Below are 16,737 nucleotides of genomic sequence, written 5' to 3'. Positions count from 1 at the left end.
TTTATGTTTGTTTTCAGGTGAAAGACTACAGCAGATATAAAACTTGGCGGATTTAGCAAGCTGACACACCTAAAATCTAACACGCCCATTATTCATTTGATTAGCTGCAGCTGTGTTGCTGCAATGACAAATACCTACATTATGAAGACCAGGGGGGCCAAATGCGGCCTGCTGGGCGCCCCCTTTTGTGGCCCCAAATTATTATTATTATATATTTTTGAGGGCTAATGAAAGTTACAGGTATGGTGGTGTGTCCGATATGAAGTATAAGATTACCATGACAGTAAGCCGTCGTACGACAAAGTGTAAGGGCTTGATGTAGGGCTTAATGTTTAAAAAAAAAAAAAAGTTCTACTACTTTTGTCTTTGATCTTCAAAGTCCTCCCGGGTTCCTCTTCTGACTCCTAATGTGTGTGTGTGTGTGTGTGTGTGTGTGAAGCTATTGCTCGTAGACGCTTGTTAGTGTCAAGGCAATTGTGTTTATGCACTGTCAAATAGGTCTACATCTATTCAAAGGTAGCATTATACCTGTATAGACATCATTATATTATCCTGCACATTACCGTGCACAAATGTATACATAAATCTTCGTGTTTGAGCACAAAATGCATTTTGAGAACCCACATATTTTCGCACGCTATGCGCCCCCCCCCCCCCCCCCCCCCCCCCACACACACACACACACACAATCATTCTACAGTTGTGGCCCCCGTCGTCCTAATCTAGTTGAATACCGGTACCCCTGCTGTAGACATACCACCAAGTATATATTGTTCTTTCATTTAATTCTTCTGTGTTTTGTTTGAATTGTTTTTTAAGCTCCTGGTTGAGAAAGATTCCACAACTTGACATAAGAAAGTATTCTTTTATCAGTTCATCAGGTCAAGTTTATTTATTTAGTGCATTTCATACCCAATTTGAAGGTCCTAGTTTTAGAACCACTGCATGACTGCAGTTTGTTTTTCTAAGACTCAATCTGGCCGCCAGTCAACACAATGTCAGGGTCGTTGCATACAGACTATCATATCCCAAAACAAAGCGCTGTAATCTCATTCGTCAGGGAAGAACATCTCATTCCTTAGCTCTAATCCAACCATTACTCATAGGGCATGGTGGCATTACACCATGTCCTAATTCCTAAATACATAACCCAGCTGTCAACCACAACCCTCTGATAGTGGGCTGACATGATGTGGTGGAAAGTAACCTTTACTTTAACATTTACATTTACTTAAGTACTGTACTTAAGTTGAGTTTCGAGATATTTGTACTTCACTTGAGGATTTCAATTTCCAGTACTTTTAAACTCCACTACATCTCAGAGGCAAATATTGTACTTTTACTCCACTACAATTATGTGAAAACATTAGTTACTATAGCAACGTGGTGATACTGTAGACACTGGACAGGTTTAATCCCCTGCTCCGCATTTCAACATCCTTTTTAGGAAACGGAATAATTTCAAATCATTCATAAATTCCACCACACCCTCTAAACCTGCACATGATACACGTATGGAAACCTTTGTCAAAGCTTTGTAATGAATCTAAACTCGCAATACCAGAAATACTTGCCACCAAGCCAATGTATTATTACAATTACTACAATACAGGCCTTATTTTAACTAATATTCAGGGGTGGCAGACAGTGGCCCAGGAGGTAGATAGAGCGGAGTTCGATCCTGGGTTGAAACGTCCTTGAGCTAGACACTGACTGAACCCCTAACTGCTGATGAGTTGGTGCATGCCTTCATTGCCTTGCATGTTTTCCTCCCCTTCCTAGGGGGCGGCGGTGGCTCAGGGGTAGAGTGCCTGGATGGCCAGTTCGAACCCGGGCTCCCCCAGAGTTACTGTCGAAGTGTCCTTGAGCAAGACACTGAACCCCTAATTGCTCCCGATGTGCTAGTTGGTGCCTTGCATGGTTTCCGCTGCCATCGGTGTATGAATGTGTGTGTGAATGGGTGAATGTAATGCACAATCTCTGTAAAGCGCCTTGGATAAAGGCGCTATATAAATGCACCATTTACCATTTACCTCCTCCTCCGGTGTGTGAATGGGTGAATGTAGTCTCTCAAGACAGACTGTTGCCAGGGGAGGCGCTGTTTTCCCGAATACATGGGATTCTCAGAATGGGCTCTCAGCAGTTTAGCTGGGCTGATTGCCCACCTGTGCTGGCTGAGGAAGACACCCGGCCGGCCCTATGATGTCGTGCAGGGGAGGGAGGGACTAGGGGGAACGTGAGGAGTTTGTGGCACAATGGATGCTTTCAGGTCTAAATGGGTTAATTTTAATTCACTTATAGTTCATGACTGTGTGTGTTCCAGTGTCTGTCCATGTTTGTCTCTTGTGTCTGTCCTGTTTGGTGACGGCTGGAGGATTAATGTGGACAGTCTCCTGGTTCCAGGTTCACCAGACACACCTTCTCTCTGTCAACTCACCACCTCTGCCAGTCGACACACCTGCCATTCATCACACTCAAAACCCTGGGTTAGGAGAGCAGACCACCTCTGTCAGTCGACACACCTGCCATTCATCACACTCAAAACCCTGGGTTAGCAGATGATCTCCTAACCCAGGGTATAACTTTTTGGCTTTTAGATCAGATGTTTTTGGTGACATTTTGTGTAGAATATGTGGGGAATTTCTTTTCATCAATCTGGTGATGTCATCAATTAGTCATTGGAGCTCTTTAAGAGTAAGTTCTTTGTCTGTGAAAATCATAGCACTGACCGAAACGTTTGCTTTTTACTTGCACCATGAGCACAGAGCACCATAAAAGCATGATTAAAATAAAAGAAAGTCTCAGTCTAAGGAGTTTTACTTCTTTTCCTGTACGGTGAGCAAGTCTTTTCCTGTCAAAGTTTCCCTTTTCATCAGAAAATAAATAAAGGCTATAGCTATACAAAGAAAGAAAGAAGTAGGCCTCAAATAAAGTCTACAAGCTGCTCTGTGGTTCTCAAGGTCACGATCAGTGGCGTGCACAGACATTTAGAGGGGCAGGTGCTCAAGTGAAAAAAGGGCACCTTTTTGCAGCGCATTTTGGGGCGGGAACCCATTTTGGTGCTTTAGCTATTGAAAAATAGCAGATCTACAAGCTCGTAGCGCGCCACTCGGTGGGTTGTAGGTCTGCTATTTATTTTTTTATCGAAGAACCACTGACATAGTAACATAGCTTTAGATTGTGGGGGCCTAAATAATATAGAAGCGTTTTTTTATCAAGATTTGATCAATGTCACCATGGTCCACACACTACAAATTAAGAAAAAATAAGAAACTTTTTTCTTAAAATTGCCAAAAGGGCAGGGGGTGCTCTAGCACCCCCTAGTGTCTATCTGTGCACGCCACTGCGTACAGGTGCATACTGTATGAGTAAAACTTATTTTAGTCTGGCTTCCTTCAGACAATGCAGCAGCATATAATAATAATAATAATGGATTTTATTTATAGCCTAATGCACTTTCCATGGGATCAGCAAACAAATGGCAAAATGGCATCAGTTTAGTTGAATATAAAACTATAGGTCGATATTTGAAAAGAGCAGATCTAACAGTGCATTGTGGTGATGATGGCCTGTTGTGAGATGCCATTTAGTAAATATTGTAAAAAGAAAACAAGTAAAATGGTCAAATGTAACAAATCTTGTATGTGGGTCCCTGGCACAAATATTTTCAGATGGGGGCTGAGAACCAAATGCCCACATGGTTCACTCTCGTCCATCACGATTAGCATCATGGAGAAACTTCTAACAGCTGGTTTACGAACTTGCTCCATTGTCATGGCTGGAATCCAAATAGCAGCCTGAGCTACATAATGCATTTTGGGGTCCTTAATTCCTTCAATGACTTATATGAAAACGTTTGATAAGAACCGGTAGGCCTACTGACAGGAATATGTCTGTCGGCCATAGCGCATCATGGAAACCCATTCAGTAAAAAAAAAAAAAGATCCTTCAATCAATGCATAATGCATTGGGAATGCAATGCTGATGTGCAAACATCCGAGTCTGAGTTTGGGTGCGTAATGCGTGTATAAATCCACCCCCACCTCCCGTAGTATTAAAAGTCAAGCACAGACAGCAGCACAGCAGAATCTGAGCTGCGTCTTTGCGCACGGCACACAACTTGATAAAAGAAAACATGTTGGACGTTCGATGGAATATCGTTTTTCTCTCGCTTACGGTGCATTCTTTGGGTAAATGGAAATGTTCAAACTTCCAAACATATTGTATTGGCATATATCTCGCTCTATTTTATTTCCCCCCCGTGTTTAGTTCAGCTGATAGACGTTGCCTAATTCCTGCGTTTTCCCCCCACAGCTCGGATGCATCCAACTCCTCGGAACAAACACTGCGCTGCTCCAGACTTATCCGTTCCGAACGGCAAGATGCAAAGCTCCGGCTCCATACGACAGAAATACCATCCTAATGAGAAGGTGTTTTATGAATGCATGGAGGGATTCACTCCATCTGGAGGAAACAATAGACTTGCTGTTTACTCGTGTATGGCTGGAAAATGGACACCTATATCAACATGTCAAAGTAAGTGCGTTTGTTTATATTAGGCTTTAGCTAGCCTACTATATAATTCTACGTGTAGCTCTGGTTCATAGCTCTATTAAATGCCTGTAACGGCAGCAATTAAGGGCATTAGGGCTATGAACCAGATGCCCTATGTTATCTGTTTGTGGTTGTGCGTAAAAGGTAACGTTATTTTGACAACTATAGCCTGTGCTTAATTCTTACTACTCCTAACGTGTCCTCAATTCAATCCCTTACCGAAAATAGTATCTACAAACTGTAGCAAAGAACGCGTGTGCTTGGATTGTAGACTACAATCAAGTTTGGATCCAAACAAAACACACGTTCTTTTCAGCCAGCGACACGTACCACCGCGCTATGGAATCTACTATTTTGTTTTGGCTTGAGAGTGCAACCTGCTGCCTGTTTTGTTTTGATGGTGACGTCAGCGGCCAGTGTAGCCTACGTCTTATAGAGCACCGAAGTCTGACGTCACTTTCAGTAGAGGGCGTCAGTCCCCAGGTTCATGTATTTGTTTAGTTGCATTGAAATCACCATAGGAGGAGTTTTAGATTGATTCATATAAGAACTGTGTTTGAAAAATAAACATGTCATCCCGGCCGCTTCACTCACATGGATATGAAGAATCAACTGACTGAGAGAAAACGCTAATGTTACTGCTGCTGAATTAGTTAGATTTTCGCTAGAAGCAGACTGTATCATATATGAGTGACTGACTGTTGCAAACGATACAGAGACACCTCCCTGACAATAACGCCGAGACAGCTTGTTTATTTTTGGACCACAACGCTTATAGTAGACGATATTAAGATCACCCCATGTTATTCTCCATAGAGAAACTACTTCCGTGAACCAGGGGAATCGTCGGGATGAGCGAGTTACGTCAGGACTTAATTATGATTTGAGTGCGCAAAACTATTAGATTGTTATCACCATTAAACTTCCCCAATTGAGTACTTACACAAAGGCAATGATTTATTGTATTACAAATTTTACATTTTTAAATGATTTTTAAATGATGAATGAGTCATTATGTAGGAAACTATGCAAAATTATATCTAATAGATTAGATAGGAAGGGGCGTTGCTGTGGATGCACTGATGGGTGAGGAGGCAGACCTTGTATTCTATCCTGAAGGAGACAGCAGGCCAGTGTAGAGAATGGAGTATGGGTGTGATATGTTCATATTTCCACACTCATCAGGATCCTAGCAGCACTGTTCTAATTGTACTGGAGCTTCTGGATGCTCTTGCTAGGGATCCCGATGCGGGTTGCAGTAGTTAAGCCTTGAGGAGACACAGGACGTTTTTCAGCATCTGGTAGTAGTGAGTGTGGGACAGAGTCTGGCTATGTTTCTGAGGTGAAAGAATGAGGTTTTGCACAGGTGTTTAATGTGGGAGAATATAATATAGGCTTCTATTCATATGGAAGGAAGGGGTGTCTCCCAGAAAATGACCATGGACCCTCTTTGGTAAGGGAACACTTTTATTGTAGGCATGATTTGGTTATAGTTTGTTGATTTGGCTACTTTACTGTCCATGTACTTACTTACTTACTCTTCGTCCCCTAAGCCTTCTTTGGATAAGACTTATTTATTTGTGTAGTACTTTTCAAAACGTATAGTATCAAAGTGCTATACAGGCCAGGGTAACTGGAATGCTAGCTAGCCTTAAAACACACTCGCCCTCATTTGTTCCCCCGCCGACCGCTCAGTGGGATGGTTCTTGTATTCTTGTACAGTATATGTTTTACTGAGAATAAGGCTTGAAATAAGAACAGTGTTAGGCATAGTTTTAATGGGGTTAAGTTTAGGAATAGTGTTTTTGTGTGTGTGTGTGTGTGTGTGTGTGTGTGTGTGTGTGTGTGTGTGTGCGTGTGTGCGTGCGCGTGCGCCGTAATGGAACATACTAACTTTGTGTGAGCAGTGATTCACATTCATCAGAACAGTAAAACATGGTTTGTTGCCTCATTATGAGGTCTGAAGCTAGATCAGGATGTTTAAGACCTGTCTCAACCATAATATGACTGCAATTGGACTTAATGAAAGGTGTGGGTGGTTATGATTCAAATGTTTTTCAAGTGTTACTTACACTTGTCTTTCCAAGGAGAATTATGGGTCGTTTTTTTTTTGCCATAAGCGTCTGAGATCCCTGTGGCAAAAACCTGTTGACGTTAGTGGGATTGATGATGTCATGTTGTGGTTGATTTAAAGAAACCATCGTTCACGTGGAAATATTGCCCTTCTCAGTGGCCGCTTTGAGTACGATAAATTCAGTTGGGGAGAAGGTTTATGCAGTGTGCAATGAAGGTTCTACAACTCACAACACGTGTGAGCTTGTAGATCAGCTATATCTGGTGAGGGAGAAAAGGAGGGGGGCCGAGTAGGCTACAGACCCCTATGGGTCATCGAAGTGTGTTGTGACTCTTGAAGCATGAGTCATTTTGAGTGTGATATTATGAGTCATTTTAATCGTGATATTATGAGTAATTTAAAACAGGAGATTATTAATCTTGAAGCCTGAGCAGCCTGTTATAAGGCTCTGTCCTTGTCATTAAACCCACTGGACCAGACCTGGTCCTCAAATAAATTTGGCGCAGGGCACCCCTGACCCTGTAAATAACCTTTTTTATCCACGGCACTCCTGAATTGCATTGTTACTTTATAGCACCTTTTGTCATATTAACAGTATGAATATGTAAATATTTCCCCCAAAGATACAGTATGTCACAAGGAAAACTCAGAGAGAATATTTGTTTCCATTAGGACAGACTGAGAATAACTTTTATACTTGGCGTTTAACAACTTAAACCCCATAGCATTCCTATTCTAGAGGGAACATTCACCAGAAATATCCGATCTACAAGCTCTCACAACGTGGTTTGAGCCTGTAGATCTGCTATATTTGGTGAAGAGACTTCGTTGAACTGTAGACTGAAAAATAGCGCGCCAAGTAAAGCGCAAGTAACATTGATAAATTCCAAATATTAACCCATTTTGGGCGAGAACCCCTTTTGGTGTTAGCATTATGTTATGCTTTAGCTATTGAAAAATAGCAGATCTACAAGCTCATAGCGCGCCATCGAGTGGCGCGCTACGAGCTTGTAGGTCTGCTATTTTTGAAAAATCGAAGAACGACTGACATAGAAACATAGCTTTTTCAGAAAACTGTCAGGCTGTAGAAGACATTTTTTTAAATCTGATCTCAGGTCAAAATGGGTATTCTGAGGCACCCCTGGACTTGCATCACGGCACCCAAAAAAACCCTGCACTGCAGCACTATAATAATACCTTTATTTATTTCCACTAGATAGACAACACCAGGAATCATCTATTCTAACTGCAATGCCAGAGTGCTATTTAGCGTGGGTCTGTCTGTCATTGACTGTGAAAGGCGAGTACAGACAGTGCCTGACCACAGGGTTAGGGTGTTAGATATGCGTGCACGGCGGTACAGTAGTCGGTGGTTGTACTGCCAGTCATTACACATTACACAAGACAATGTGGCAATGATTCCAAGTAAACAAAGACAAACATAGTAGAACTGGGTGTGAATGTTCTTTGAGCGGAAATGTTTCTGATGTAATGCTGAATGAATCGAGCTGCCATCTGAAAACTAATTCAAGAAATTAAATATTATGTTATAGCATGTCTTTGTCGTACCATATACTGTATAAGTAGTATGTATAGTGGTCTCCATGCTCTTCCATTGAGACGTTGGACTTTCATGGTTGTCTGGTACTAGGACACCTACTGGTTGACAAGTAGTACTGCCTGATGAAGCTATTGTGTGTAACAATCGTTGGGGAGAGGCATATTGTCAGTATCAGCCGGTAACACGTGGGGGGAGTCTGTCTGCGTTTAGAATGTGCTAGACCCCCTGGAAATGGATGCTACCTACCACCCACCCAGTACTTAACACACAACATGACGCACCCAAACCGGGCTACCGAGCTGTGTCTCCCCCATAACAAAGTGGGCTAGAGTAGACACAGGTATGGGTAGACAGTAGACAGAGTGTCAAGAGGTCCTGGGCTGTTCCCCTCTCTGGAAAAAAAACGTCCAGAAACAGATGGACAGTTTTATGGGAAAATACCTGTCCTTCGGATAAGATTAGTGAAACAGCCTCTTAAAGGATAAATCCAGACCAAAACACATGTACCCTGGCCTGAATCAGCCTATAATCATTTTTACCATTCTAGCTGCTTTTTACTGTGGGAGGGGTGGGGGGAATGGAGAACAGGGGGCATCTATTAAACAATTCAAGGCCAACATGTACTTATGTTGGGACAGGATTATAGGCTGATTCATGGTTTTGTGTGTTTTTGAACTTTCTTTCTTTTTGTTCTTTATATTATTATAAAAATGTGTAAATGTACACTGTCTGAATCTGTTCTGTTGTCGAAATGTTGGAAAAATCTTAAATTAAAAATGATAAATATATAATAAAATGCTTGATGCTAAATTCACATCACTGCAGTCAGTGGGTGAGGATGCATACAGTAGCACATGAAACGGGTAATATTCACATTAATTTGAAGTGCAAAAGGTCTTAAAGCCTGATATACTGTATACTTGGATGCGTGACAGCGTCTCGCATCAAAAACAGACAATAGAGAGTATGCACATGCATGATTCTCCCCATCAGAACACACCCCCCTCATCTAGACTGAGTGGCAAAACATTGAGCAGCATGATGAGTGTTGGAGTTTGGAAGCGCTTGTTGAAAATCACTCAACCGTCCTGCGTACCACCTGTTTCTAAATGTCACATAATGCAGGAGGCAGCAAAATGTTGTGTTAATGAAAACAAGCACTTCCAAACTCTGACAAATGCAGGGCATTTCTTGACAGAAAGTATAGCTCATAACGTTTCTATGGTGGATTTTCATGAAACAAAAACTTTGCAGATAGAAAGAGGATAATTCAAGCTTTTCGTAACAGCTGCATTGTTGGTGAGTTTAACATTGTTTAATGCAATCAGACAGGACTTTAATGTTGGTGAGTTTAACATTGTTTAATGCAATCAGACAGGACTTTTCTGTTTGGATGAATGGGCTGTCGAGGCTAGAAAGTAGTTTTTTGCCACTCAGTGGGCGTTCCCGCATAACTTCCAGGTACGATGTCACGTGCATACCCTCTATACATCTGTCTCCTTTGTGTCTCCATATAGAGATCGGAGCAGTGCCAGTGAATACCTGCTCTGAGCCTGTGGTGCCCAACAGTTCAGCCCACAGACAGGGGGACTCTGTCACCTTCAGACAGGGGGACTCTGTCACCTTCACCTGCAGCCCAGGTTTCATTCAGAGCGGAGGAGACCAACGCATCACCTGTGGTGCTGACGGCACGTGGTCACCTCCGCTGCCACAGTGTCTGCCCCAGAGTGGTGACGACGACGAGGCGGTCACTCCAGGTCAGCTTCCTTAGGTCCTGGATTGCTATAAATCAGTGATTCTCAACCGGTGGTGTGGTGTGGCCCGGCCCGTGAGGATGTGTTGCAAGTGGGCCCCCAAATAATTGCCCAAAACTAAACGAAATAGGTCCTCACTAATAATCATGAAAAAATTGCATGATTTTTTTTCCTACTCAGTCTGTGTCTCATAGGACGGCTGTGGGCAGTTTAGAGACCGTCTTCCAGTGACATCATCATTAGGCAGATATTTTTTTGAACAAGATTTATTTCGTGAGAACGATGGCTTCCATTTTCGCATTGCAACTTTTCAGGACTAGAAAGCCTGCAGTTTCTATTGGCTTGTATTCCCCATCGATGATGTCACTGGAAGACTGTTTCGGAACTGCCCACAGCCCTAGAAAACCATTTTTGCACCATTTTTTTCATCATGATTAGACCTATTATATGAAGATAGGTTGAAAAGTGGTGACGTGGTCCTTTAAGACCTGAGGCCGATGCTACGAATATCTTCTAAAAAATCATTTTCTTTCTTCTAAAAAACTGTTTTCTGAAAAACTTAGCAGATATACGAGCTCATAGCGTGGCAGGCACTATGAGCTATGAGCTTGTAGATAATTAGATGATTAACATAATGCTATAATTAGTCGGGCTGGGCCCGAGCCTCAGCCGGGCCAGTTAGGGCCGGGCTTTACTTGTCAGGCCCATTGAGAACTCTTAATAATTATTATCGGTAAAACCTTTTGAAGGATGTAAAGTAAAACGGCACATCTTTTTTTCCCTCCCCTCTTTGTTCTTAGCTGGAGACATTATTACATGTAAAGAACCCAACACCTTCAAGGCATCGGACCCGATGCAGATCCAGGGATTAGACGGTGTTTCCAGGCCTGGAGACTCGCTGTCCTTCTCCTGCACGGACGGCCATATGCTGAACGGATCCAGCACTGTGACCTGTGGACCGGATGGAAAATGGTCTCCATCTTTTCCCAAGTGCATTGGTAAGTGTATATTTATATTTACCGTAATTGCAATTTGTTCATATTACATTTCATGTTGCAGTACACATATTGCATCTTCTTGCAATAGAGCGTCGCAGGAAATGAATCCCAATGCATTTTTCCCATAGACATTTCAAAACTTATTTATTTAAAGACCTTTTAAGCGTCGTACGAAGCTAACTCTTGTCGTGACAAATCATGACAACACACATATTTTGGACCAAACAAATAATTACAAAGAAGAAAAACAACAAAAGTGTTGTAACCTGCTGTTTTTCTTTCTACTTTCTAATTCTTTGTTTGGCCCAAAACATTGTGTTTGTTGTCATGATTGGTCACGACAAGAGTTGACTTTGTAAACGTCTTTAAATAAATACTTTCTGAAAAGTCTATGAGGAAAATGAACAGGGATTTCTTTTCCGGGTTTCTCGAGGGGGCGGGACTGCAACGCTCTATAGAGTACAGAAGACCAGTCCTTTTTCCTCCATGGAGAAGGAGAATAACATTGGGTCATCTTAAAATCGTCACATATGAGCATTGTGGTCAAAATAAACACACTGTCTCAGAGATTATTCTCAGTCATATTTTGATACAGTCAGTTTCTGGTGAAAATGTAACTAATTCTGCGTCTGTAACATTAGCGTTTTCTCGCTGTCCGTTAATTCTTCATCATATCCATACGAGTCAAACCACCGGGATCATTTGTTAATTTTGGAACACAGTTCTTATTTGACGTGATATGAAAAAGTCTGTGGGAATTCAGAATGGGGAAAAACAAACAGGTAGGATGTGTACAATAAAATACATCAGACTTCAGGGCTCTATTGTTCGTTCTTTTTTCTTTTCATATACTGTACAGTGTTGCAAACAAATTACAATTTAGGCATTTAGCAGACGCTCTTAATCCAGAGCGACTTACATTAGGCAAGAACAAAAAAGCATGGGAATACATCACATAAGAATGCATTTATCATGAAACATGCGCAAGCTAAGAACGTAACTAGAATATATTTATATAATGACACTATACATATAAACTATACATATAATACTATGCTATACATATGTACTATGAAGTGCTATGACTACATACATTATTGTGCCGTCTACATGACATGCTACAAGTCTGTTTCAAATGCTGTCTAAGTCTAAAAAGTGCAAACAAATTACAATTCAGTAAACAAAAAGTCTGAACAGTGCTGGGTAATATGACTATTTCACCACTATTATTATTTCACCACGTTTGCCTCCAATCTATTTTAATCTATAACATATTGATTTAAATCATTTTCATTAATGGTGACAATGGCTGATCTACAAATTGTTAATTGCCCAGCCCAATATTAGTTTTGACTTAGTAGTAGTATCATGTGGAATTCAGTAAAGATTTATTGACTTGAATCTCTCAAAATCTAGCCTTTACAGTATCTTGAAAATGACTATTATGGGAGGTATTTGAAGAAGCTACAGTATATTATGCACAGTACATTTTTCTCTTGTATTTGGGTGTGAAAATATAATGTGTATTTCAAATTATTTCAAATTAGCTATTAAATGAGCACTTTCTTGGAATGGAAATAGGAAATTCTTGCTTGAAAATGAAAATGGACACCGTCTTATTTCACGCAAGCTTTTATGTTCAGCATCTGGTATCAGTCACTTTGTCAATGTAGTTACTTTGATTTTGATTTCTTCAGACGGTCAGCAGTAAACTAAAGCATGAGGGATTGTAAAAAAGAAAACCTGTCTTGCATTAAGTCTTTTATAACTTTTTCTTTTTCTTTTGTAGTTATCAAGTGTCCCAGGTTCAGTGTAACCAACGGGAAGCTTAACGACGGACGCATGAGGGTGAACACCGTCGTCACGGTGACGTGCCATGCTGGGCATCACCTCCAGGGACCCCGCTCAGTGACCTGTTTAGCGTCAGGGAGGTGGAGCGACGTTCCTCAGTGCATGCCAGGTAGGGAACGCCACCGCACGGTGACATGTTTAGTGTCGGGGAGGTGGAACGACGTTCCTCAGTGCATGCCAGGTAGGGAACGCCACCGCACAGTGACATGTTTAGTGTCAGGGAGGTGGAGCGACGTTCCTCAGTGCATGCCAGGTAGGGAACGCCACCGCACGGTGACATGTTTAGTGTCAGGGAGGTGGAGCGACGTTCCTCAGTGCATGCCAGGTAGGGAAGGCCACCGCACGGTGACATGTTTAGCGTCAGGGAGGTGGAGCGATGTTCCTCAGTGCATGCCAGGTAGGGAAGGCCACCGCACGGTGACATGTTTAGTGTCAGGGAGGTGGAGTGACGTTCCTCAGTGCATGCCAGGTAGGGAACGCCACCGCACGGTGACATGTTTAGCGTCAGGGAGGTGGAGCGACGTTCCTCAGTGCATGCCAGGTAGGGAACGCCACCGCTCAGTGACATGTTTAGTGTCAGGGAGGTGGAGCGACATTCCTCAGTGCATGCCAGGTAGGGAACGCCACCGCACGGTGACATGTTTAGCGTCAGGGAGGTGGAGCGACGTTCCTCAGTGCGTGCCAGGTAGGGAATGCCACCGCTCAGTGACATGTTTAGCGTCAGGGAGGTGGAACGACGTTCCTCAGTGCATGCCAGGTAGGGAACGCCACCGCACGGTGACATGTTTAGTGTCAGGGAGGTGGAACGACGTTCCTCAGTGCATGCCAGGTAGGGAACGCCACCGCACGGTGACATGTTTAGTGTCAGGGAGGTGGAACGACGTTCCTCAGTGCATGCCAGGTAGGGAACGCCACCGCACGGTGACATGTTTAGTGTCAGGGAGGTGGAGCGACGTTCCTCAGTGCATGCTGAGGTAGGGAAGGCCACCGCACGGTGACATGTTTAGCGTCAGGGAGGTGGAGCGACGTTCCTCAGTGCCTGCCAGGTAGGGAACGCCACCGCACAGTGACATGTTTAGCGTCAGGGAGGTGGAGCGACGTTCCTCAGTGCATGCTGAGGTAGGGAACGCCACCGCATAGTTTTCCGTGTGCGAACTATGCAGTCTTGCATGCTGATGAATTTATGACGCGTTATGAGCTTGTGGTGGAAAAAGTACTCAAATTTGTTACTTAAAGGGATTTTTCACTTTCAAAAATACTTTTGCTAATGTTTTCATCTACAGTGTTTAGGTTGCTTGATTCAGTATTTAGATATTTACCATGTTAGATTAATCGAAACAACACCCGTTTATTTGGTTTATTTGGTAGGATCCCCATTAGCTGTGCCCTAAAGCACAGTTAGCTTCGTGTAGGGGCCCACTAGGGACTCCTAATAGGTGACGTGCCCGTGTTTTGTTTTGTTTCTTGTTTTATTTTATAGTATTTTAGCCGTGGGGAAGCTAAAATATCTAAATACTGTAATGTAACTTTAAAACTGTCTGGGGTCACAAAAGCCTGAGTAGACGATCAAATTATGACCATAATGACCAACAATTATGTGTGAAGTGAAATATCCCTTTGAGTAAAAGTATCATTACTGCAAGGTAGAAATTGTAAAAGTCCAGAATAAAAAAATAATAACTTAACATAAAAGTATCAAAAGTAGAAAGTACTCATTATGCAGAATGTACTGTTTCACAAGTTTTCAAATGAATAAAATGTATAACAAACTATCTTTTGAAAATAGCAGATCTAGCTTGTAGTTGGTCATTATGTAATGAAATGGAATGAACAATGGAATGGAATGAACAATAATTTAGTTTTTAGTCTAGTTTTAAGATTTTAGTCGACTAAATGTATTTTGACAGGCCCTGATGGCGTCATAAATGTAACGTGCACGTTCATATGCATATGCATGCCAGCGGTGTGTACTGTACCAACAGAGCATACCTATTTACACGCACCTCGACAGTGGGTGCAGGGCCAATAAGGCAATTATGGAAGGAGGTATAGGGCCCGCACACCATTCTTTTGGTAAAGAATTACTTTATTGAATCGACTGACCTGACGAAGATCTGTCAAGATCGAAACGTTGTCCATTCAATAAAGTAATTATTTACCAAAAGAATGGTGTGTGGGCCCTACCTCCTTCCATACTGATGGGCAGTATTTGAAATACATGTATTTGAAATACGTATTTGAAATACCTTTTTGTATTTTGTAATTTGTATTTCGCTGGGATGGAAGAAATGAGATGTATTTTGTATTTAGATACATTTTTTGACCCAGTATTTGTATTTTGTATCAAAATACATTTTCAATGTATTTTGCCCATCAGAGATGGGCAGTATTTGAAATACATGTATTTGAAATACGTATTTGAAAAACTTTTTCTGTATTTTGTAATTTGTATTTCGCTGGGATGGAAGATGTATTTTGTATTTAGATACATTTTTTGACCCAGTATTTGTATTTTGTATCAAAATACATTTTCAATGTATTTTGCCCATCTCTTGGGTACAGTCTGTACCAACAGGCCATATACATGCATAAAAGCAAGTGATCATTCACTACTTTGTCCTCCGTATCATGTTTATTCTGTTTCTTTTCCTCTGTCAGATGCTAAAGCGGTGGAGAAGACATGTCCTGGCCCTGCTGTGGACAACAGTGTGTCCCCTGGCAGAGCAGGGGCCTCACATGGGATTGGAGAGGCCTTGACCTTCACCTGCAAACAGGGTTTCTGGCTGGACGGGCCCCCGCGGGTCACATGTGGTCCTGCGGGCCAGTGGCAGCCTCGGCTTCCAAGCTGTCTGCAGTCTGTTGAACCGTCTGCTCAACCCAAACCACCGGGTGAGTTGTTGATGTTGACCCGGCCTAGTGTGTCCGTACTCTGGGGGAAATGCTAGGCGATGTTGACCCTAGTGTGTCCCTGCTCTGGGGGAAATGGTAGGCGATGTTGACCCTAGTGTGTCCCTGCTCTGGGGGAAATGGTAGGCGATTGTTGACCCTAGTGTGTCCGTACTCTGGGGGAAATGGTAGGCGATTGTTGACCCTAGTGTGTCCGTACTCTGGGGGAAATGGTAGGCGATTGTTGACCCTAGTGTGTCCGTACTCTGGGGGAAATGGTAGGCGATTGTTGACCCTAGTGTGTCCGTACTCTGGGGGAAATGGTAGGCGATTGTTGACCCTAGTGTGTCCGTACTCTGGGGGAAATGGTAGGCGATTGTTGACCCTAGTGTGTCCGTACTCTGGGGGAAATGGTAGGCGATTGTTGACCCTAGTGTGTCCGTACTCTGGGGGAAATGGTAGGCGATTGTTGACCCTAGTGTGTCCGTACTCTGGGGGAAATGGTAGGCGAAAATCGCACAATCTACAAGCTCACAACCTGCCGCGTTTTGCAACACGCTCGGAGCTTGTATATCTGCGATTTTCACAGAAGAGATTGGGCTGGAAATCCAAAATATAGGAAACAGCACATAGCTTATGTTATAATTTGTCATTCTCGTGAAACAAATGTGTTTTATAAACCTATTTGTTGAGAAGTTTTTGTCTTGTCAAGTTCAAGTACTTTATCAATGTCCCCGGAGGGCAATTTTATTGGCAGCAGTTCATAGAGGTTTGAAACATATAAATCACACCCGTGTGAAGTGAGGGGTAAGTAAGTAGCCTTGCCGAGCCATGAGGCCCATAGGGGCAGGAGCCTATCTCCTGTTTCTGTAGCCATGAGGCCCATAGGGGCAGGAGCCTATCTCCTGTTTCTGTAGCCATGAGGCCCATAGGGGCAGGAGCCTATCTCCTGTTTCTGTAGCGTGAGGCAGCTTGATGTACAAGTACAGCCCCTGGACATGACGCTAGTATGTCGCAGGGACCATAAGGCCACTGAGCCGGTAGGAAGTGAGGGGTGCT

The 16,737-nt window shown here is 42.7% G+C and overlaps 1 protein-coding gene across 1 annotated transcript in view; it reads left to right on the top strand.

Moving 5' to 3' along the window:
* The first annotated feature begins 4,061 nt into the window (after positions 1-4,061).
* LOC310861343 (complement receptor type 1) overlaps positions 4,062-16,737 on the top strand; it is a 20,507-nt gene continuing 7,831 nt past the window's right edge. Inside the window, exons 1-6 of the mRNA XM_083768761.1 lie at positions 4,062-4,190; positions 4,315-4,536; positions 9,707-9,946; positions 10,744-10,941; positions 12,731-12,901; positions 15,451-15,681. Of these exons, the coding sequence (XP_083624887.1) occupies positions 4,136-4,190; positions 4,315-4,536; positions 9,707-9,946; positions 10,744-10,941; positions 12,731-12,901; positions 15,451-15,681 (1,117 nt within the window). The 5' untranslated portion in view covers positions 4,062-4,135. The remainder of the gene's footprint in view (positions 4,191-4,314; positions 4,537-9,706; positions 9,947-10,743; positions 10,942-12,730; positions 12,902-15,450; positions 15,682-16,737) is intronic.

This window comes from Protomyctophum parallelum (genome assembly GCF_964188405.1).
Source record: "Protomyctophum parallelum genome assembly, chromosome: 7".
Taxonomy (NCBI): domain Eukaryota; kingdom Metazoa; phylum Chordata; class Actinopteri; order Myctophiformes; family Myctophidae; genus Protomyctophum; species Protomyctophum parallelum.
Note: the sequence above shows the minus strand (reverse complement) of the source record. Positions and strands in the feature narration are given on the sequence as shown.